The sequence below is a fragment of the Erithacus rubecula genome (genome assembly GCF_903797595.1).
Source record: "Erithacus rubecula genome assembly, chromosome: 17".
NCBI lineage: Eukaryota > Metazoa > Chordata > Aves > Passeriformes > Muscicapidae > Erithacus > Erithacus rubecula.
The window spans coordinates 12603564-12625840 of record NC_136669.1 but is presented as its reverse complement, the minus strand read 5'-3'; the positions used below and the strand labels follow the sequence as shown (position 1 = coordinate 12625840).

Genomic DNA, 22277 nt, shown 5'->3' with positions numbered 1-22277 from the left:
GTATCCTTCCCTGTCATCTTCCTTGTCACATGGAATATTTTAGAGTTACATACCATGGTTAAGGGTCCTGAGCTTTTTGAATCCAACAGTTTTGGGTGCTTGAAAATACTATCAAGATATCAAGAATATGAGAAAGGCTTCCATAAAGTATGGCTTAAGAATAAATCAATGAAATATCATATATGAATATGTGGCCAATTTTCAAATCCTGTGGTAGCTTTTTCTCCTGAACAGCAAATAATAGTATCTGACATTGTGGGCTGCACAGTAATTTTTCAAACTGCAGATTAAATAGTCTGTTAGGACAAAGCTTCTATATTTATGTTTTCCTTAATAGCATTTTGTTTTTTAGTTATTTTCCAGTTCCAGCTCCTGACAAGTTGGGGTGATCCCTACTACATTGGTCTGAATGGGCTGGAGCTGTTCAATGAACATGGAGAGCAAATCTTACTGACTGAGAACAGTATCCTTTGCACACCAGGCACCCCTGGCCCTGCTGATGCACAAATTGTCACAGGGCATCACTTCCACATTGCCAGGTTGTCCTGTGGGATTAACTCTGCTTCTATTCCCCTGTATTTGGGTGATGAACCTCTTTTCCATGTGTTTTTATGGATTCTGTATACTTCCAGAACATTTCTTCTCTCAATGGGATGCACCAACAAAGCAAGACAAAGTTAGAGAGATGAAGGTTTAAGAAGGGTGTGGTATTTTCTGCTCTTGGTATTTCTTCTGTGGTGGGGAAGGACCAGAAAGTTTGCTGAGCTATAAATTCATAAGAAAAGATTGAGTTCCTTTTTTTTAATAGAATCTTTCATTTTGCCTCAAGAAAGAAATTTTTCGTGACTCTTGTTCTGGAGATTTAAGGCTGTTCTAGACACCCAATGCAGTCATGAAGATCAGGGCTGAGAGTCTGAAGCTGATTCAGTGTTCCCTGGATATCCAAGAGAGGGAATGAAGGGCATGTTGGGAAGATTGATGTTCATCAAGGTTACACTTTGTGCTTTGTACCAGCCAAAATCTTTTAGAGCTGAAAGCTTCATACCCCAACATACAGCTCCCATAGTTCAGGTATTCAGATACATAGAAGGAACATTTCTTAGCCCCCTGAAAGAATAAATGGCACAAATGCTGCAGGAATTGTTAATCTCTTAAGGGTCCTCACTTCCTAATAAATAGGGAATTCAATGAAATAAAGGCTTTCCCCCTAGTGCTATTTTGATTTGTATCTTATTATATACATTTGGAACTTGAAACTTTTATAATGGACAAGAAACATTTTGAAATTGAGAAGTGAAAACAAATTATCTTTAAGAACCAGGCATCTTTAACAGACCTGGTTCAGCTCTACAGTGCAAAACAGTAAAGCCAGGTAAAGAATTCTCATCTCATTTTGAAAGATCACCTGTTCCTGCCTGTGCAGTTGTGTGTGGGATGCATTAGGATCCCACAAGAGCATATTTGTCTTAGTGCAATATTTAATGTGATAATTTACTCCTGAATGAAGCTTTTCTTAAACACTTGAGGCATTGCTGTGTCATTCCTTCAATTATTTATAAATACTTACAGACTTTTAGAAAGCAGGATGGGGAAATTAATGTCCCTCCAACTGGATTGCTTGGGATTCATAATTCTGAAGACACTGCCATCCATCCACATTTCTTTGCATGTCTTAGACATTCATATATGTTTTTAATGTAAATGTTCTCTTACAGAAAAAATGCGTTTGCCTGTTCAAAGGGAGTTGAATATTTCCCTCTCAAAGAAATGAAAAAAAGTTATATTACACAAGCCTTGAGAAACTCAAGCAAAACCTAGTCTGACTGATGACTGCCTCCTGCAGAGACACTCTTCTTGAGATATGATAAAAATATGGGACTTTGTCACCAAAAAAGCTGGGAAGTGCCTATTCTTGATAATGGAACTTTATTGATGAATTCATAAGTACATATTTGAGAATGAATTAAATGCAGCTAGTTACTTGGTTCCTATTTTAAAAATAAGCTGGAATACCAGAATGTCTAAGGGTTGCCCTGCTTTTATGTATGTGCCCCCAAGTTCCTCAGCTATGTAGTCTTGGGAGTAATGCTGGAGTGCTGGAAACTCATTCATGAAGCTGGGAAGAGCAGAAACTTTTAAATATGGTGTTTCTGAAATATCCCTTTTTTGGTTATTTATGCTTAAAGATTTTTTTCAGACATTGCTGCTTTTCCAGAGAGTGTCAACATTTTGGATGATGTATCTGGAGACATCCGGACTCCAGACAAACTGATTGACAGAGTGAATGACACCACTGATGGCAGGCACATGTGGCTGGCACCAGTTCTTCCTGGCTTGGTACATTTTCCCTTTTCCTTCTGTTTTAGTGATGTGTGTGGATGGAACTGGAAGCATGGGGGAAAGGGGAAGCATATAGAATTCATAGCTAAATTTGCTGTTTGTAACAGATGCTAAATCACTGGTTTTTAGGAGTTGTTTTTATTGCAGCCTCTCTGCACTGCACAGGCAACAGCAATGGAGGTTTCCCAGGTTTGTCATCTTCTCTCTTCATGGGGCAACAGCAGATTTTCCAGAGATGTTTTTTGAATCACTGTGACAATGATACTGATGAAGGGGTTCTGTGCAATAAACACCTTTCTGGTGCTTTTAAATTAATTTTTACAAAATACAATGAATGTTGTTCCAGCAGTGAGAAATTATTTTTTAATCTCATTATCTGTGTTGAATTCAAATTTGTAGATTAGAGATGGCAGACTTAGTATTTCATGTCCTAAGGCCACAAATGATTCAGCCTTTTTAGAAGTCCCATGTTTAATAGCTGGGATATAAAAATCTAAACAGGAAAAGTAGATAAACTTAGATGACCTTATTTTGGGAAAGGACATTTTTTAGGGGCCTGAAAAGGACATAATTAAGGTGGTTTTATTTCTTATAAAAAATGGATTTAAAAAGAAAACAAAATATATGTGGTATGTTATGACTTACTGTGTTGGTGAAATCCTCGCTCCAGATGTTGCAGTTAGTAATTAGAATATTAAAAGCAAGGAATGGTAATTTATATCATGATGTGTTGTAATGAAGGGCTATAATTAAGGTAAAGCTTTTAAGTGTACTTGGGAACAGTGAGCACTTGCATTTCCTAGGGAAGTGGAAGGTCTGTGTGATGCCTGAGGCTCCTGCTGTGTAGATCCCACATCCCAAATCTTGGCAATTTGATGGGATGCTCAGATGTCTCTATTAAGAGGATGACTGATTGATTTGGCCATCATCTGAGTGTGCTCATGTCCTTACAAAAGACATGCTTGCAGAGGCTGTTTCTTGGGAAAAAAAAGGAAAATAACAGGCCCTGGAGTTCTCTCTCTTTGTGTTGCTCTGCCTGACACCAAAGTACTGCAGGAGAGCACAAAATACCAGTATTAAAGGGTAAATTGATAATGTGTGAAATGCAAGAGCCAGAAGTGATTTAATGGTGTTTGCTGTCCTTGAACTGTAGCAAATTACACCTCTGTAAGATGCACAGAGTACTTTTCCCTCCCCCATCTTCCCTGGGATGGTTGTTGAGCAGGGAGGTGCTGGATGGAGCAATCAGCCTATTGATGCTGAGCCTCTGGAGCTGGGCTGCTGAACCAGAGCCTGTGAATGCTCCCATCCTCAGTGCAGCCTGCTTGCAAAGCTGCATTAACTCTTTGATGTGCTGGAAGCTTCAAAAGCTTGAAGGGAATTGTTATTATAGCCTTTCTTTTCCTTCCTAAATGTCTTTTCCTTTCTGATTCTAAAAGTGGTTTCCTGTTTTCAAATTCCTTTCTTACATAAGCAGAATTTGAATTATTTGTTCTCCTGTTACTGATTGTCGTTTTATTTCTTTGTTTGAATGGATTTTTAATCAAATATATCATTTGCTGTGGTCCAACAGTTGTTGTTGGGGACAATGCTCCATCTGTCTCATGGAAAATCACAGATACAAACATTTCTCTTGATCCAATCTACCTTCCTTTCTTCAGTAAAAAAACCCAGCATAATGATTTAATATAACCTACAATATCTTCTCTAGTACATCAAAGGATTAAAACTTCAGAGGATGCTAAAGATGAAGCTTAAGATATGTTGATCCAAAGTTGATATAGTGGCTCATAAAAGGAAAAGCATGGAATTAACTGTAACAGGCAAGATTGGTTTCCTGCCTGCCTAATCTTTGGTCTTAACATCTTGACATTAACGTCACTGAAAGGCAGATGAATAATACCTCAAGCAGTAATTGTTTAGCAAGCATCTGGAGAATTGTCTCTAAATTCCTGGTAGTATAACTCACACAAAAATTGCAAAATTTCTGCAATAGCTTTCAGGGCATACAAGGGAAATGTTAGTCTTGCAAATAGAAAGGTGGATTCCATTCATATTTGAGAGAAAGAGATGGAATGGAACAGAATAAAATCATTGATTCACAGAGTGGTTTGGGTTGGAAGGGAGCTTAAAGCTCATCCAGTGCCACCCCTGCCATGGCAGGGACACCTCCCGCTGTCCCAGGCTGCTCCAGCCCCATCCAGCCTGGCCCTGGGCACTGCCAGGGATCCAGGGGCAGCCACAGCTGCTCTGGGCACCCTGTGCCAGGGCCTGCCCACCCTCCCAGGGAACAATTCCTTCCCAATATCCCATCCATCCCTGCCCTCTGGCAGTGGGAGCCATTCCCTGTGTCCTGGCACTCCAGGGCCTTGGAAATTGTCTCTCTCCATCTTTCTTGCAGGCTCCATGCAGAATAGAACAGAAGAGGCACCAGCTTGTCTTATCCCTCAGGACATGTCTGTATTTGGTTTATGAAACACTCATTAAAAGTGTCTCTCTCCCCCTCCTCCAGTTTCCAGGCAGTCCAGGATCACAAGGATGCTTTAAGATCTCATCTTCTGTGCTTTTGAGAGCTGTGGGGCAGAGCCAACATCTGGGAATTATCAGCAGGGATGATAGCTGAACTTCCATCCTCAGCATCAGTTCTCTCTCCTCCAGCTATATCTCTTCAAATATGAAACCTCTTTTGATGTAACATGCATGAGAATTTAATTTCTTTGGGGAATTTGTGCTGTTAAATAGAAATTAATTCTCTTTTACAGGTGAATAGGGTGTATGTCATTTTTGATGTACCTACTACTGTGTCAATGATCAAGTTATGGAATTATGCCAAGACACCTCAGAGAGGTGTGAAGGAGTTTGGTGTAAGTAATTTTTCTGTGCATTTTGTATGTCCTGGTGAGTCAGCTGCCTCCATTCTGGACGTGTTCTCACAGTTTGTTGAAGTGTGATTCCATGTAATCTCAAAGGATGGGATTCATCTCATTTAACTCTGCATTTAATATTAAAATGACTAATCTATGCAAGTCATCTGTCCTCCCTTTTTTTTTCGTTCAGGGAAAGAAAACTTTTTCTGATTTTTGTCTTAGATAATTGTCTTAAGACAGGATAACTTGCCTTTTTCCACTGACTGTAGAGTAGGCCTGGAAGACTAGTTTGAACTATAAACCCAAGTTTTAGACAGCTGAATTGAGGTGAGATTCATTAATTCCTAGATTTAAGAGTGATTCACCCCAAAGAATAGAATGGCAATTACGTAAAACATGAAATACATTTTTAATTACTTACTTGAAAGCTGCATTAAAAAATGCCAGTGACAAGATAAAAAAACTTGGGGAGGAAAAAAAATTCAAACTCCAGCACCAAATAGAAATGGAAGTTTTAAGGAACAAAAGCTAAATTAATGGCTGGAATTGTGAAAAAGGGCAAAATGCTTTCTAGTTAATTATTAGAGAGCTGCTGAAAGCAAGGCCTGATTTTCTGATGGATTTTTGGTTTATTTCTTCAATGTTCATAGCTTCTGGTGGATGATTTGCTGGTGTACAATGGGATTCTGGACATGGTGAGCCATGTGGTGTCAGGCATCCTCCCCACCTGTGACCCCATGGTGCCCTACCACACCATCCTGTTCACAGATGATGAGAGGATCTGCCACCAGGAGAGGAGAACTGTTCTCAGGTATGTGAGTGGATCTGGGCTGGGACAAAGAATTTTGGCTGTAAAAACTGGTTTGATGTGACTGATGTCAGCAGTGTGAGGAAAATTCCCTTTCAGAGCATCTCTGGCCTCACTTGAGGAGGAGTAAGTAGATTTTTAGACCAAATTACCAGCTTTGTTTGCAAGCATCTTGTAATTCCTGGTATTTATGATTTATATTTATATGTGTTTCCATGAAAGCTTGTAAACACAAAATAAAAAAGTTAGGCTTCCTTAGAAAAGAATTAATAAATCCCAATGATGTTACATAGAGGGGGAAAAATAGAAAGTTCATGAAAAAAAACAAGCATCAAAATTAAAGAAAATAAACTTTCATTTGATACAGATGCTAATTAAGGAGCCAGAATTCTACTATTTTATAAACAGTCTAAAATAATGAACTTCTGAAATGGGGAATGAATTGCATTTGGGGGAATGAGGCTTTGAAACCACAAAGTTGGCAATCTCATGGAGGATGTGATGAAATGCAGTGAAAAATGCACTTACATTTAGTAGGCCAGGATTGGTAGGGTCTAAAAGAGTCCCTGGCAAGGAAAGTAAAGATTTCAAAGAAGAATTTCTTTTAAATGGGATTGAAAAGTGAAAAAATGAAAGCGTATAGAAATGAACACTTTCTTATATGTGGGACAGCTGAAAAATAGAATGTTTTGCACATGCATCACTTGAGGAAAAAAGGCAGGTTTTGCATGGATAAATGGTGTATGATCCACTCAGAAGGATATTCAAACATTTAGAAACAAACAGAAGGAACATGAGATGCTCTGAATAAGGACAGAAGTTCACAAATGCCTACAGGGTTTGTTTTTATGTGTGTCCCTAAAGCATTGGCTGTTGGCCACTGGTCCTGCCAGAGGTTAAATAAATTACTATTGTTTGGATGTGTTGTGTTGGCCTCATGTTTTTGTATGAGTGGCTGTGTTGTCATGGTAAAACTTGGAGGTGAACAATTTCTCAAAGTGAAAAAGTCACTGAAATGAAAATGCCTTGAGGAAGGAAAAGTTTGGAGAAAATTTTCAATGAGATAGATAAAGGAGGAGGATGGGAAATGAACCTTTACTTTTCCTCAGCTTCAGATCTTTCTATGAGTGAAATTATTTTATTGAAAGCAGGGAAGCACCAGCTGTAATCACAGATCTTTTTCACATAACTTCCTTTGCACATATTTATAAGACATATGTCCTTTGATCTACTTGAAAGAGGAGTTTTTGGGGTCACAGACCCTGCCTGGTCTCTTTTCCAGTTGAGAACATGCTGAGCCTCTTCTCTTCCAGACTTCAGTGCAGGAATTTTCTTGCTCTTTCCTCCCAGCCTGGTCTGCAATCATCTTTTCTTTTTTTTTTCACCTCCACCCTACTGAAATACAGGGTACTTCAGCAGCAGTGGAAGACCTGCTGGATAATACCCCTTCATTTTAGAAATGCTCTGGAGCTTTTAGGTATTGTGATGTTGGCCTGTTCTCTTTCACATGGCATTGTTCAGTATTTTATGAACCTGAACTTAAGCCTGATATTATCATCAATAGTGTAAGTTTTGGTTTGCTTCAGTATTGGCTCTTCTGCTTCACTCTGACAGTTTGAGAGACATTACATTTTTCTTCAGAAATAGAAACCCATTTTGTGCAGTATTTGGAGAGGAAAGGAAAAATACACTTATTTTATTGCAAAAGCACAAATGGGTTTTTTTGGTCTATGTGAAAGGGAGATGTTATTAGTGATGTTTTCCTTACCTTTCAGTTCAGCTCATGTTTTTCTTTGTCATTTGTTTAGTTTAATTTACCTTTGAAGTTACTACTTTTTTCCCAAAAAGAAATGGTTAAAATTTTGCAGCAGCCTGCAAGCAAAACTTGTCACAGTAAATGAATTTTGTTTAATTCAGAAAAGTTTCAAATAATGCTTTTTCAGACTCATGAAGCCGTGTGGAAGTTCCATATGAAAATTTTTATACCCCCTTTGCACAGCTCTGATTTAAAATTTCACTTTGCTTTGTGGTTCAAGCTATGTAGGCAGGCTTGAAAATTGTAGAGTGAATATGATATTTATATTTGAATGTGTGCCTGAATAAATGCCACTAATTAAAACTGGCAAGAAATCCTTCAGGTGGATGAGGACAGGATAATTCCTGTGTAGTGTGGCTGTGCTGTGGAGCTGTTGGACTCCAGACATCCCTTCTTTGGTATCCCTGTCCAGGACTCTCAGAACTTTTCCCAATGTTGATTGTTTGGGTGTTGTACTGATTTCAATCTTTTCAGCAATCATGTGGAGGATCAGGATGTACGAATGATGAATGAAAATGAGATTGTCACCAGCAGCAAAAAGAAACAAGTTGTGGCTGACCCAGGTGAGTTCTGTCTTCCACATTTTTCTGCTGCTCAATTCCTGCAGACACAGTGTGGATCATGAGCATTGTTATAGCTCTAAACTGGGAAAAGTGGGAAGTCTTATGCATATTTAGCTCTGCTTTTTCTGTCATAGAAAGACAAACTGCAAATTCCTGTGGGTTTCTACTCTGTATCTAAATCTGAAAGGGGATAATGTGGCTCACAGCACCACAAATGCAGAAATCCTCAGCAAAGAAACTGGCTGAAGATAATTTGAAAATGGCTGTAAATTGTGCAGGTTCATTGATAGCTTTTGGAATAATAAGCTCATTGCATCCCCACTGGCCTTTTAAGCAGCTTCAGAGATGGTGCAGATGTGTCTGAGAATCAGCTACTTGATGCTCCTTGAGTAAACCCAGAACCACAGTGAGTGTAACAAGGGGGAAAACGTGTTGACTGTATTCCTCCCACTGTCTTTCTGGTTGGTCTTTTTGCTTACAAAGTGATAATTAAAAAGACAACCTCTCTTTTTTCCCAAGGAGAAATAGTAGATTGTATTTATAGTCTGAAGAGTACCAGTCCTTCATTGTAAATTACTCAGAATAGCTCCCTAAATACATCTCAAATTCTCAGCCAAGCTGGTATATTCATGATTGGTTTTCTCTCTTGAGCATGACACTTTCTCCAATTAGTTCTCTAGAAAGTGTTACAGATATTATTTGATGGCTTTTAATAACAGTTCTGTAGGAGAAGGATTTCAAATGCCATTGCCTGTGAAAAACCAGCTTGGAAGTTATTATATTTAGCAATACTTGTCAAAGGTATCCTGGACATCTCTGTGCCCACTGGAGTGGCATCCTGGCTTCCAGAGCAGCCCAGTAAAGAGCAGCTGTCATTGCCATGGCCATCACATCTTTTCCAGCAGTCACCAGCTGAGGATGGCCTGTTCCCTCTGCTCCATGTCCCCTCTGCAGTCCTGGCTGCTATCAGCCACAGAGGGTGTTGGCAACACATTTGTGGAATGATTTGGGTTGGAGGAGACTTCAAGGAGTTCCTTTCCTCAGGGAGGGTCCAGCCTCCTACTCAGGACAGCATCAACCCTGGATTCAGAGCAGGATGCACAGGAAAGCAATTCCATGGGACTGTGAAAAAGCTGGCAGCACTCACTGTCAGTGCCAGAACCATTACTGAGAAGGGGGGCACAGCTTCATTCTGGGGTGGGAAGAGAAATGGGCATGTTTGCTCCTCATTTTACTCCATGGTTTCACTGTTAGTGTACTGCCCTAAAGCAGCCCTTTGTTTTCCTCAACAGCTCTGCGCCCCAAAACCTGCATCAGTGAGAAAGGATTGCAGAGGAGGAAAAGATAACAAGGAAAGTCCTGAATGCATCCAGCCCTAAGTAACTGCAATCCAGAGCTCCAAAATATGCATATCCAAATGGAAGATTTTCTGTGTCTGCTGCTGCTGAACCACCTCCTCTTGTGAGAGGCAGTTTTATTTTGCTACAGGAAATTTTCTTCAGAATGAAATCTAAAGCATGAATTCAGTATCCTGGGGGATTTTTTGCTCATAATCTGTCTGAATTTCCCCCCTTATCTCTTAATTGAAAATTCAGGGAAGAAGGAACATAAAAGAGAGAGTGGGAACCTTTCTGCTGACAACTGTTCTGCCAAGTACTGAGAACTTGGGTTAAGCTGGATTGTCCACAGGTTTTTTAGATTATTTCTAAAGCTTTTATTCCTAAATCCTAGCTGGATGATCATGAAGATCCTCACTAGAAAGAGGTGTTGTTTTATTTCTGATGCCTGTAAATAGTTCTCTGGGAAATGCACTTGTTAGAGAAAATACTCTTTATCTGTCTGTCTCTGGGCATGTTTGGATGCCAGGGCTGTCTGTAGGAGCTGCCACTGTTTCTGACACCTAGACAGGTTCCACTGGGCTTGCAGAAATGTGATGGATGCCTTTAGGAAGTGGAGATCAAGAAGTGGCTTTATCAAGGTTTAATAAGTGCGTTTCAGCTGTCACCTTTTCATGTTTTGCAGTGAAATAATTATTTCTTTCATCATTTCGCTAGCATGGAAAAAGCAAGTGAGGTGTTTTGCCTGGAGTGCAATTGACAGGCACTCTGCACATCCTTCAGAGTCCTCCTGCTACACAGCAATGTTTTTTCCTCCTATTTTGCCTGAATTTATATAAAAAGGAGGCTGTGCCTCTGTGCTGCACTAACCAGATGTTGCCAGAAACAGATCATCACTTCTGAGTAATGGTAAATGCCTTTTAATTAGATAAAGGTAAGGACAAAAGTGCATTTTAAAACAAAAAAAAGCCCTGCACATGTAGTAATTTAAATAAAAACTCTAACCAAATAAATATGCTGCAGAATTTGCTATGCAAATGTACCTTTCCCTGAAAACTTGGTGTTTGTGACAACCTGTAAATCTCTTCCCTGGATTCTCATTTAGAACTTGCTCATTCCTATGATTCTGTGATTGTTTCCAGGGAGAACTGAGTGCTGAAGTCAGGATGTGCTTTCACACATAAACCAGAGATATTGGTGCAGCTCAGTTTAGAATCAAACTGCTGCTTCCCTCTCTGTCCTGTCAGGAGTGTAATATCTTGTATATTTGCTTATTAAAACTTCACTGCTGATGCCTGAGCTGAAAGGACACAAGGTACCAATACATTCCCCAGGTTTCTGTGTACTGATGGAGCAAAAGAATTTATTTTGCACTAAATACAAACTACTTTACTTTAAAATGTAAAACAGTGTGTGTGTGAGTACACTGTACTTTGTTTAAGGGCTCTTCCCAAGCTGCACTGACTAAAGAATCCTCTTGTTCTGAAAACTCTCTCCTTGTTTGTGTCTGGTGCAATTCTACCAAAAATCAAGTGCTAATTTTTACTCCAAATCATTTAACAGGCAACTCCAAATGCAAAAGAGGAGGAGCTGAGGGGAGGGTATTGGAAGGGCTCAGATATAAATGTCTGTTTGGGAGGGGAGAGGGTGTACCAAGGTTTCCAAGGTTTAAGACACGATCCCAGATTTGTCATGTGGGCACTCTCTAGATGGGTTGGGGCCTGTCACATTGTTTGTTCTTCTGAGAAAATTGCATTGGCTGTGCAGAGAAATGAAACCTGCTGTTTCCTGGCACTGAACAGCATCTCTCTTATTGATCTGAAAAGGTATGAGGGGGAGAGAGAGCTTCCTGTGCTCACCTGTCTTCTCTGTGTCTGCCTGGAGCATCTCAAGTCCTGCCTGGTGGGCAAACCATTTTTCAACCCTAGTGCTCCAGGTTTTGGAAATCATTGCAAACTATTTGGTTGAGCTCAGATGCATCACAGTTCTCTCTCTGTGTTTCCCTGACACCAAGTCTTCCTCACCTTGGTGACTGCAGCCAATTTTCAACACTTTCTGCCCCTGGAAATCTGCATCCAGTGCAGCTGGTCTGGCATCTGCACAGAGTGCAATGGCTTCAGCATTTACCATCCTCTCCCAGCAGCCCATTCAGGAGATTCCCCACAAGTGCCACATTGTGGAAAGACCATGATAGTCTTGAAAACATTTTAAAAGGTTGTCAAGTTGTGGAACATCCTCCCCTGCAGTGTCTGTGTGTGAAAGAAGGGTTTGCCAGCCTGCTGTCTGGGATGACAAAAAGCACCAAGGCACAGCCTAATGGAGTCCTTGGTTCTAGTCAGTCATTCTAGAGAACAGCATAATGTTTGGAAAATACTTCACTCATCTCTGTGGGGTAGGAGCTGTCAGTGTTTGCCCTCCTAATTGGAGCTGAGATGTAACAACCCTTTATATAACCAAAGATAATTAAGAGTCCTAGTCACCCTGTACACTCAAACATAGACACTTGATTCATTTTCTCAGTAAATCAGGGTTAAAAAAAAAGGGCTTATTTCGTTTTTCATCTTTTTTTTTTTTTTTTATGCAAACTACTCACAAGTACATTCATGTCAGACTGGCATTTACAGGAGGGACAAGTGGAAGAGTAAACATGCAATCAAGAAAATCCCCATGGAGCTCTCAAGTCAATGTCAGGCACAGTTTCAGCAGGAGTAATTCAGCAAGGATGTGCCCAGTTACATCATTTGACATTGTCAAAAGCACAGCAAAGGAAAAGGAAGGATTCCTAGGAATTCTGGCTGAAGATTTTGATGTAAGTTTCACCCAGTTTCAATATCTGGGCCCCACATGCCACAGTTGGTCACCTTTACCTGTTGTGGTTGGATTTAAAGAGCTTGTATCAAGATAACAGAAATGAATTTGTTTGTCCCACAGTGACACTGAGAAGGGCAGAGGATAAAGAAATAATCTGGGAGGAAGTACATGCCAGGCTGCCTACTTTTTGATCTAGAAAGAGATATTTTTGTCAGTCTTTCACAGTGTAATCTGAAAGGCTTGGGAAGGCTTCAAATTTTCAATTTCTGCTTTTTTGTACTTTAATCCAGGAGCATTTAAACAGCAGGGAGAGGCACCTGTCCCTGGATGAGGGAACAAGCAGTGATGCAGGGTGTAAAAGGCAGCACAGAAAACATGGAAACTTGTGTATTCCTGACATCCACAAACCCACAGGAGCCACATCCAGCAGCTGAATTGAACTAAAATCAGGGCTTAGGCTGGACTGGGACACAAATTGCACTGCACATCCTGCTCAGGTGGTGCTGTTCTCTGTGAGATCTGCTCCTGCTGCACTTGTGCCATGTCCTGCTGTGACATTCCCCTGGTGATGCCCAGCTCAGGGCTGGGCTGGGCTGGTGGCACTGGCAGTGCCCATGGGATGCATGGAGGTCTTGGAACACCCTGCAATGGCCAGAGACAGGAGCTGCTGCCTGGGTGGGGGAGAGCAGTGCATGAAGGAGGTTCAATGGGGAGTCTTTAAGCTTTCTGCAGTCTCCAGGAAATGCTCACTTCCCAGCAGGAGTCAGGTAGGAGCAAACATGAAGGGCTGTATTGACATCTGGGTTCTGCCACGTGCAGGGGATGAAATCAGCTTTCCTTTGATTGATTGATTGATTGATTAGAGAAGCACTCCCCATTCCCTCCTGCTCTCTGCTGTCCTCACTGCTGGATGCAGCCCCACACCATCCTGGGGAATACATCCAGTGGTGGGAATCCAGACCTTGTGCAGGGTGCCTTGGGCTGCCCTCTGTGCTCTGGGGCTGCTGATCCAAGAGGCTGAGCTCCAGCAGGAGCTGCTTCTCTGGAAAAGTCACTGCAGTAGCCAAATCCCTTCTGGCATTCTTCAAGAAAGGTAAACTCCAGCAGACACCACATGGTCATGGCTTCACCACTGTCCTTCACCATACACTGCAGGCCCTCAAATGTGCACCCTGCAGCATCTGAGGCACCATCCTGGGCTCCCTTTTAGCTTTTTTCCCCATCATGACTCTCTTTTAGCTGCGTCATCATGCTCAGAAGGTCAATTTGCCTGCCAAAATAATTCTGAAGGTGCTGTTCAGTCACTGTACTGCCTTAATGGTGTAACCAAGCTCTTACACTCTCCAGACATCCATGCTCAGATGTGTTGCAGGATTAGTTTCATTCTTTACATTTCCCATATGAAGGGCACTTGCTCTCGATGTGGGGTGTCACCCACTCCTGTGTCACGGCCCTGTGGCTCCTGTTTGTTTGGGTGCCTGTTTTTGGGGATGGCAGTGCTGTGTGCTTGCTGGGCTCTTGTGTGCACAGAAGAGCTGCAGAACTGTTCATGCTGGAGGTGTCTCCTGAAGAGCAGAGGAGCAGAGTGACACCATGGGAGGGTGTTTGCTTCCCACAGGAAGAGACTTCCTGGCTCAGTGGCCTCTTTGCCCATTTCTGTGACTATTTGCTTGTTTGCTGGGAAATGACTTACAGCCCATGTGAGACACAAACATCCCTTTATCACACAGCTTGTATCACCCTAATGGAATTCTGTCAGCTGAGGATAAAATGTGGACTAAGAAAGCAATTATAGAGTGAATCTCCAAGCTGCAGGAAGAGCTGAGAGATGGGGACAGAGTGCCCAGCTGGAGTAATTTCTTGTCCAACTGGCCTCTAAATCTTGCTGGGGAGAGATCAATTTTCCACCCTTGTCTGACAGCATCAGCTCCCTTCACCCTGGCTCAGGACCCTGTGAAGTGCTGAAGTGTGAAGATCTGGGTCCAAAAGGAAACACTTGCAATTGGTGATTTCCTTCTTACCTAGAAATTCCTGCAGAAGGGGGAAATCAGGCTTTTCTCACATCTCTCTGGTGTTCCCTTCCTGAGCTGCTGGCTGAAGGAGAGGACTGACCATCCCAGTGAGCAGCAGGGTAGGAGTTTCCCAGCCTGGAATATTGCTTCCAGCACCCCATGAGCCTCCACCCACAGCTCACTGCTTTGGCTCTAAGGAGGAGAGGAAACCCACGTGAGCTGTGAGCTGCCTTCCCAGGTGTGCTGGTTATTTCTGGAAGGTCTCAGTTATGCAGTGAGGCCACAGTGAGATCTTGCCTTTAGCTTTCAGCTCACTTCAGGTCTCTTTGGGTGTGACTAAAATCAGCTTGACTCCCAAACTCAGTGTAGGTCTCTGTCCCATCTCTCATGGGACTTCCAAAAATGCCAGCATGCATGGACTTTGTGCAGTCTGTGGAAAAATGGGCATTTTGGGGAACTATAAATCCAAGGAAATATATCAGAAGATAGAATTAGCTCATACTCAACTCGTCCCTGTAAGATATCACAGAAACATTTGGGATGGAAAAGACCTGCAGGATCATTGAGTCCAACCTGTGACTGATCACCACCTTGTCAACCAGACCAGAGCATTCATAACTCCTCAGTTTCAAAAGCAGGCAGGTCTCTCACCCAACTGTAAAATAAAATATCCCAAAGAATGATGGAAGGAAACAGCACATTAAAGAATTAGAGGATTTTACTGGCAGCAATGTGGCACCTGAGGTAAGGTCCTGCTTGTGCAGGAGGGACACAGAGTGGAGCTTGAGGGGGATAAAAACACAGAGTGAGGGGATGGGAGCAGCCTTTTTCCTCAGGGAAAATGCTGCTCTGAGAAATATAGGAAGTGAAATGCAGCAGTGCTGGTTGGAATAATGGAATTTGTAGTTTCAGAGCTCCATTGCTTCTTTTCCTGAGCTTCTCTGAATCTGACTGAAAAAGGAGCTTCACACTGGTTTGTGACAGAGCATTGTGCTGGGCTAAGCATGAAGAGGTGAATGTCAGAGAGTGGTAAAAGAACTTAGAAATAGCCAAGTCTCCTTCTCAGCAAAGGAGCATTTACAACCTGAAAGTCCTGTGGCCCTGGAGGAGCCTGGGGTGGGAGCAGTGGAAAGGGAAGTTTTGGGTTTGGGCATCTCAGAGCCACCATAAGGGCCAGGAAGAGGCTGGTACTCAGCTGCTGCCCCCTGAGATGTGAGCACAGCTAAGAAATGTGGCCTGAAGTGATTCCAGACTCTGTCCTGAACTGGTCTCCAGACTGTCCCCACTCTGAACAGAGCTGGAACAGATGTGGGGCAAAGGCTGGGGTGCAGAGCAAGGGTGGTCAGCAGCAGGAAAGGGAGCACAGAGGAGGCTGCTGTGGCTGGGAAGGTTTCTGAGGGAAATCACTCCTCACCCAAGGGGACCGTTGTGCAGGGGGAAGAGAAGGATCCTGTGGTAAATACAATGAGCCAGGACAGCTGAGCCCTTTTATCTCTTTCACTGAGAATTCTCTTCTGCCTGACAGTGTGAGGTGGCTGCCAGAATAGAGGTTTCTGTGTGAAACAAGCTGGGGAAAGGACTTTCATCTTGAGCAAGAAGGAGCTTTTATATCTCATCAGAAAGGGCTGTGGGCCAGGGGAGCCCCAGCACAGCAGGAGGATGCTCTGGCCAGCTCAGGGAGCTGGGACACGGTGGGGCTCAGCCTGTAAATCCCCAGTGGGGCTGTTCCTGCCTCTTATTATTCCTGCTCTGTCCTCCATTCATCAAAGGTTCCCTGACTGCTTTCTGCAATTACACACCTCGTTTTTGTAACCTTACAGAAGTCAGTGCAGGTTACACAGAGCTTCAAGCAGTTGGCCTGGAAAACTTCTAGGGATGGAGGATGCATAGCCTCTCTGGGCAATCTATTTTAATACTTAACTGTCCTAATAGGGAAAAAGTTTTTCCTTTGGCACATAATAACCTGTGCTTCCCCCCCTTCCCCCTGATTAAAGGCACAGATCAGCATGGATAAGACTTCTGGCATTGCAGAAAGGTCATCTCTGTTGTCATCGAGCTGTGTAATAATAAATTCCATCTCTCAACTATAATTTCAGATTTGCAGATTAGCAGAAGTCTTATGATCCACCTCTTTCCTGGTATGCTGGAGACACAGCTAAAAATAGAGTAAGTAGCAGAGCTACCTGAAATGGTCTGAGCCTAAACAGTGGCAAAAACTAATTTACAGTGAATGTCAGTTCTGGCTTGTTTCCAAAGGAATGTTTTGGGATGGCTTGCTATATACTGGAAATTGTTTGGTAAGGATTCGTTGGCGAAGAGATGAATCAAAGTGACATTTCCATTACCAACAGGAGATCTGTCTGTGGCCAGGATTCATGGGGAAGGATGTGGGATGATAGTATGACTTTTCATTATGTTTAATATTGTCAGAGAAATTAAATAGCCGCTATTATTCATCTCTCTGGGGTAGTAACGTGTCTGAATATTAACACAAAATGGGAGATCTGATCAAAACCCACTGACCCAGCAAGACACTGATGTGTATTTTAATCACTCTCTTTGGGCCACTCAGATAATTTACACTCCATAATAAATGGGTGAGAAGCTCCCATCTGCATTTCTCAGGGCAGTGCTTGGGAGGATCAGGCTCTGTCCCTGTGTGCTCATCTGAAGCCCTTTGGGACGCCCCAGTGCCACTCTTGTTCCTGGGGGAGCAGCATTATGGCCCTCAGGACATCTGCACTTTTGTCACCAGCCTGTGGGGTGGCAATAAGTGTCCAGAGATGATTTATAGGGTACTTGTTTCCCTGTCAGACTCCGAGGAGGGGAGAGGTCCAGCTCAGAGTGGAAAAGCAACAACTTACAGAAAAGGGTGGATAGGAGACATGGAAAAGGCTCTTTCACCTTGGAAAACAAAGATTGTAAGTTCATTGTGAAAATTACTGAAGTCAGGTTGAAATGGGGTGTGCCAGAGGCACTGGGTGTATAAATGCAGAGAGAGCACATCATGAGGAGCAGACATGCAGGTAGGACTAATGGAGAGGGCATTACTGGTAATTAATGGCACTGCCCAAACCCTTGTGACTCGCAGTTCAGGACAGATGATGCCCATAATTGATAGAAAGATGCAGATGGTTGCCTAAAACTTGCTGTGCTGTATTTTAAGTCGTAAAGCAGAAGAGCTGGTGGACTTGTTTTGCATAAAGCATTTGCATTATGCAGGGATATTGTTATTAACAGTATGAAGGGGTAACCCTTGAGGTCATAAAATGCACGGTTCAATGAGTGACTTTGACTGCAATTATGCATTAGAGATATTAATGAGAAGGCTGACAAATGAATTGGTGATGCATGTAGATCTAACCACAGCAAAGAGCCCTCCAAACCAGTGCTACAAAAAGTTTGCCATTTATCTTCTTTATCCGCTGATGCAGACATAAATTAAGTTCTTTTATTAAGGTTGTTGTTATTTTTGTTGTTAGGAGCTTGTTTTTATTGCAGTGGTTTAGTTTTTGCAGCACAGAGTTTATGATTCAGTGTTTTTTTACTGGAATGCTGTCTGATCAGAGGGGCTGGACAAGCTGACCTGCCGAGGCTCTTTGCAGCTGAAACGATCCTGAGATTCCACGAGCAGCACGCACCAACACCCTCTGTTTAACTCAACTTTTCTGCTTTGGAATCTGCTCTGCCAGCTGGAGCCCATCGGGCCACAGCAGGGGGGACATTAATAGGTTGCTTATTTAATGCAATCAGTCAGTGCAAACTACAGATTGCCCGAGGCTGCAGAAAGTATTGTTGTCCTCAGACTTGTGACCAGGCATCTGCTCTGGGAGATGATGGGGAAGCAGCCGGTGCCAGGCTCTGAGGGTACAGGCAGGGTGAATGCCCAGCAGCCAGCATGTCCCTGCCACCAGTGTGATACTAATGACTCCTGATCGGGGCATGGCTGCAAAATAGCAAATGGAAGTTCAGAGAGAAAAGGAAAGAAAGTAATTTGGTGGGGTGTTGGGTCTTTCAGCTCAGAATATGTGTTCAAGAAAAAAAAAAAAAAAAGGTTTAATGAAGACTAGGTAGAATGCAACATGGATTTAAAGGCTAATTTTTCACTGTGTGTCTGATTGCCTGCCCTGCCTGTCTCCATACAAGTGGAGGTGATAACATTTTGGAGAGAAGGCTTATTTATGCTAAGGGGCTGTGCAGGAGGGCTTGGAATCAGTGTGAATTGTCCAAGAAGAACAATGGCTGAATCTCTTTAACTGTCACAGTAATGGGGCTGTGTAATTGCTTTTCTGTCTGAATACCAGGCAGCAAGACCTAGAGCCCTAAGACAGAGCAAGCTTGTAACAGGGCACATTCTGGCAAGCACAGGATGTTAAAAATCAACGCCAGAAAAAAATTGCTTTCAGGCCTGTATATTTAAGACACTGCTGTCTTGGCTGGTTGTGCTGACTCAGTTCTGTGCTCTGCAGGGAGAAGGGCTCTTCCTGCAGGTGTGGGCGGCCAGCCCTCGCCCTCCTGTTGTGTTAGGAGTGGGTGCAGACAGAAAAAATAGACTGGACACAGAAGAACTCGCTGGGATGGTGGGCAGACAGCTGTGCTTCTATCCCCAGCAAAGCAGCAAGGAAAGCTGAGGCTTGTGGAAGGATGAAAGGACTTGGTAATGTGCATCAACAGGAGGAAAATGAGTAGAAAATCAGTGTATTTTTCTACCTGTATAGTAACCAGAGAGGTGCCTCAAGTACAAGGAAATGGTCACAAAGACAATGCAGCAGCTGAAGACTGAGACATGTTCCCAGAGCAAAGCTGCCTTCAAGGTATAAATGCAGCAGAGGGAAAGGAAGAATTGAGAAGTCTGAGAAGGACAGGTGGAGTGGGTTTGTCCTGCTGCTTTCTTCCCCTTCCCTTGCAGCTGAGCCCTTGGGCTACTGTGGCTGCCAAGGCTCTGGGACAGACTGTGGGGCTTGGAAGGTGCAGATATTTAATAATAATAATAATAATAATAATAATAATAATAATAATAATAATAATAATAATAATAATAATAATGTATAGAATCTCTGATGAGACTAGCCAGCTCCAGCTGGATGTAAATGACCTGGAAATTCCACTGGAATAGCTAAAAGCCACGATTATCAGGGTAAAAGATCTGATGCACATCTCCAGAGTGGGTGGAGGTGATTCACAGCACAACTGACCCTGTAGGAGAAGACAGTGAAACCTGAAAGGGACCCAGAACTGACACTATTTGACAGAATCAACCTTACATCAGATGATGTAAGGTTAATAAAAATAATTCATGGACTAGTGCTGGATCTGAGGCATGAGGAGAATGAAACTAAAAGAGAAAATCTGAGCATATTGTCTGGCCTCATGAACATGAGAAACCACAGAGCCTGTTCTCATAAGAAAAAATGTATTAAGGTTTTACAGGCAGGGAGGGCAGGCAATGCAATATATAAAGATTGATATTGATAAATGTGCTTGTGTCAGTTCAGTGTCCAGTGGAGATTATGGGAAGTTCCAAAAGAGACCTTGGAGAGAGCTGGGGGTCTGGTCTGCCATAGAAAAGTGAGTGTGGGGCAGTAGGAGGAGATCAGCCTAGTCCCACCCATGTCATCCAAAGGGACAGGTTTTCCTACAAGAGCCATGAAAGCAGAGCAGGATGCAGAGTCTCTCTGTGAGACTCAGAGCCTTCCATTGGATTTGTGCTAGTCCACCCTGGGGATTTTCTCTGGGAGGACACTGCATCTCCAGTGACTCTGATCATCCTGCACAGCCCTGTGCCCACCACAGCTGGCTCTTCCAGTCCCTTTGGGTGCTGCCATGTCCCAAGGGCACACTGTGCACAGCCCTGTTATCCCTGGAGCTGCCAGCTCTGCCTGTGGTTTTGGCTGCAGCGTGGCACAGAGAGGCTGCGTGGGCAGTGCTGTGCCTGAGTCTGCACAGCAGCTTGCAAGTGAAATAAATTGCTAGCAACAGGGAGCTTAAACCAAAGTCTTTGTGAGTGCAGCAGACACCATCCTGCTGGAAGGCAGGTGGGAGCTCTGCCACTGAAGTGAGGATCCCCATGGAGATGTGCCCAGCAGGTTCAGGGTGTGCCTGTGGTCCCCTCCCATTGCCCAAGGTGTCTGGACTTGTGGTGGCACAGGGAATGACCTGATTTCAGGGGTTTTGTAATTGTTTTTTTTCCTTCTCCCTGTTATTTTTGGAATCAGCTTTGGCAAGTCGATTATAGCCCAGCAGAGGGGAAGGGGGGGTGAACTCTCAGGTTCCCTCTTGCCCTCCTCAGACCCTGGCAGGAGCAGGATGGATGCGCTTGGGGTTTTATGTGTTTGTCACACTGAGACCAGGAAAGTGACTCTTTCCAACAAGTGTCCCTGACTCTGAGAAGGACTGGGTGAGCCAGAGGGGCAGGGGAGTGTGGCTGCCACTGCCACTGAGCAGAGCAGCACAGGGACATCCCTCCACCCCCACTCTCACCTTTACAGAGCAGTCTGTGAGGCCAGACATAGTGGAGAGAACCTGGGGGACAAACTGCTCATCCATGGCACGTTCTGGCTCCCACATGGGGAGGAAGGAGCTCCAGGGCCATTCCTGTGTGTCCCCCACGACCTGCAGCCTCCTTCCCTTGGCACAGGCTCCACAGCAGTGCTCACCCTTGCAAGGGGCCACAACCTCTCAGCTGGGTTAACACATCTGAGCTGCTCTGCCAGCACAGTCACCCAGGGAGAGCTGCAGTCACACACCTGCCCCTGCCTCCCTCTGGGTTGGTGTCTTGGGCTGCAATACAGGATGTGACCAGAAATGTGTATTCTGCCCCCATCTGTTGAAGCCGGGAGGGGCAGTGACCCTTATCTCTGTGGCACATATTATCTGCTAATGGGCCATCTTTAAACCAGCTGGGCAATCATCTTTATCTTTCCCACAGCCCATCCTCCCTCCAGGAGATATCTCCTGTTCATGGCCATTGAGTCCCAGTGCATGACTGATAAAATTACATCATCCCAGTGGGAGATGCTCCAGCCAGAGGAGGAGCCAAGCCTTTCCTACCTAGATAAAAACAGGTTTTTGAACACCAAGGAACCTTCTTTCCAATGGATTCCAGAGGAAAGCCAGACCTTTCCACATCATCCCTGGACCTTCAGAGGAAAACTGCACCTTCTACAGGAGCACTGCTCCAGCTGAACCACATCTGCCCCTGCAGGAGGATGCAGCCACCACTGAATGGGACTGCTGCCAACACCCTGACTGACTGACGGGTGCCAGGTTGGATCCTGACTCTGTCAGGGCTGGGATTGTTCTTTGTAATACTGTATTTATATTTTAATTTTCCTAGTAGAGAACTGTTATTCCTAATTCCCATGTCTTTGCCTGAGAGCCCCTTAATTTCAAAATTGTAATAATTTAGAGAGAGGGGGTTTACATTCTCCATTTCAAAGAGAAGCTCCTGCCTTTCTTGGCAGACACCTATCCTCCAAACCAGGACAGTTGGTGATTTAGGAGCACATGGCAGTTTTGTCCCCTGGCCTCCCTTACCTGGTTGAGCTCACCTCTACTCACCACTGTGCCCTGGGTTTGTGCCCCTGAAAACAAGGATTCAGTTGGGCAGAGGAAGGTTTGAAATTCCCAGGTCTCATTCCAGCGTGTTCAAGTTACGATGTTGATCGATTTGATGCGCAAAACATATTTAGACAAATAAATAAAAAAGAACAGGCATGATTTT

The 22277-nt window shown here is 43.5% G+C and overlaps 1 protein-coding gene across 1 annotated transcript in view; it reads left to right on the top strand.

Annotated features, from left to right (window-relative positions):
• KATNIP (katanin interacting protein) overlaps nucleotides 1-9916 on the top strand; it is a 54621-nt gene extending 44705 nt beyond the window's left edge. The window contains exons 22-27 of the mRNA XM_079320715.1: nucleotides 353-463; nucleotides 2198-2337; nucleotides 5103-5204; nucleotides 5858-6018; nucleotides 8306-8394; nucleotides 9687-9916. Of these exons, the coding sequence (XP_079176841.1) occupies nucleotides 353-463; nucleotides 2198-2337; nucleotides 5103-5204; nucleotides 5858-6018; nucleotides 8306-8394; nucleotides 9687-9742 (659 nt within the window). The 3' untranslated portion in view covers nucleotides 9743-9916. The remainder of the gene's footprint in view (nucleotides 1-352; nucleotides 464-2197; nucleotides 2338-5102; nucleotides 5205-5857; nucleotides 6019-8305; nucleotides 8395-9686) is intronic.
• The last annotated feature ends 12361 nt before the right edge of the window (nucleotides 9917-22277 follow it).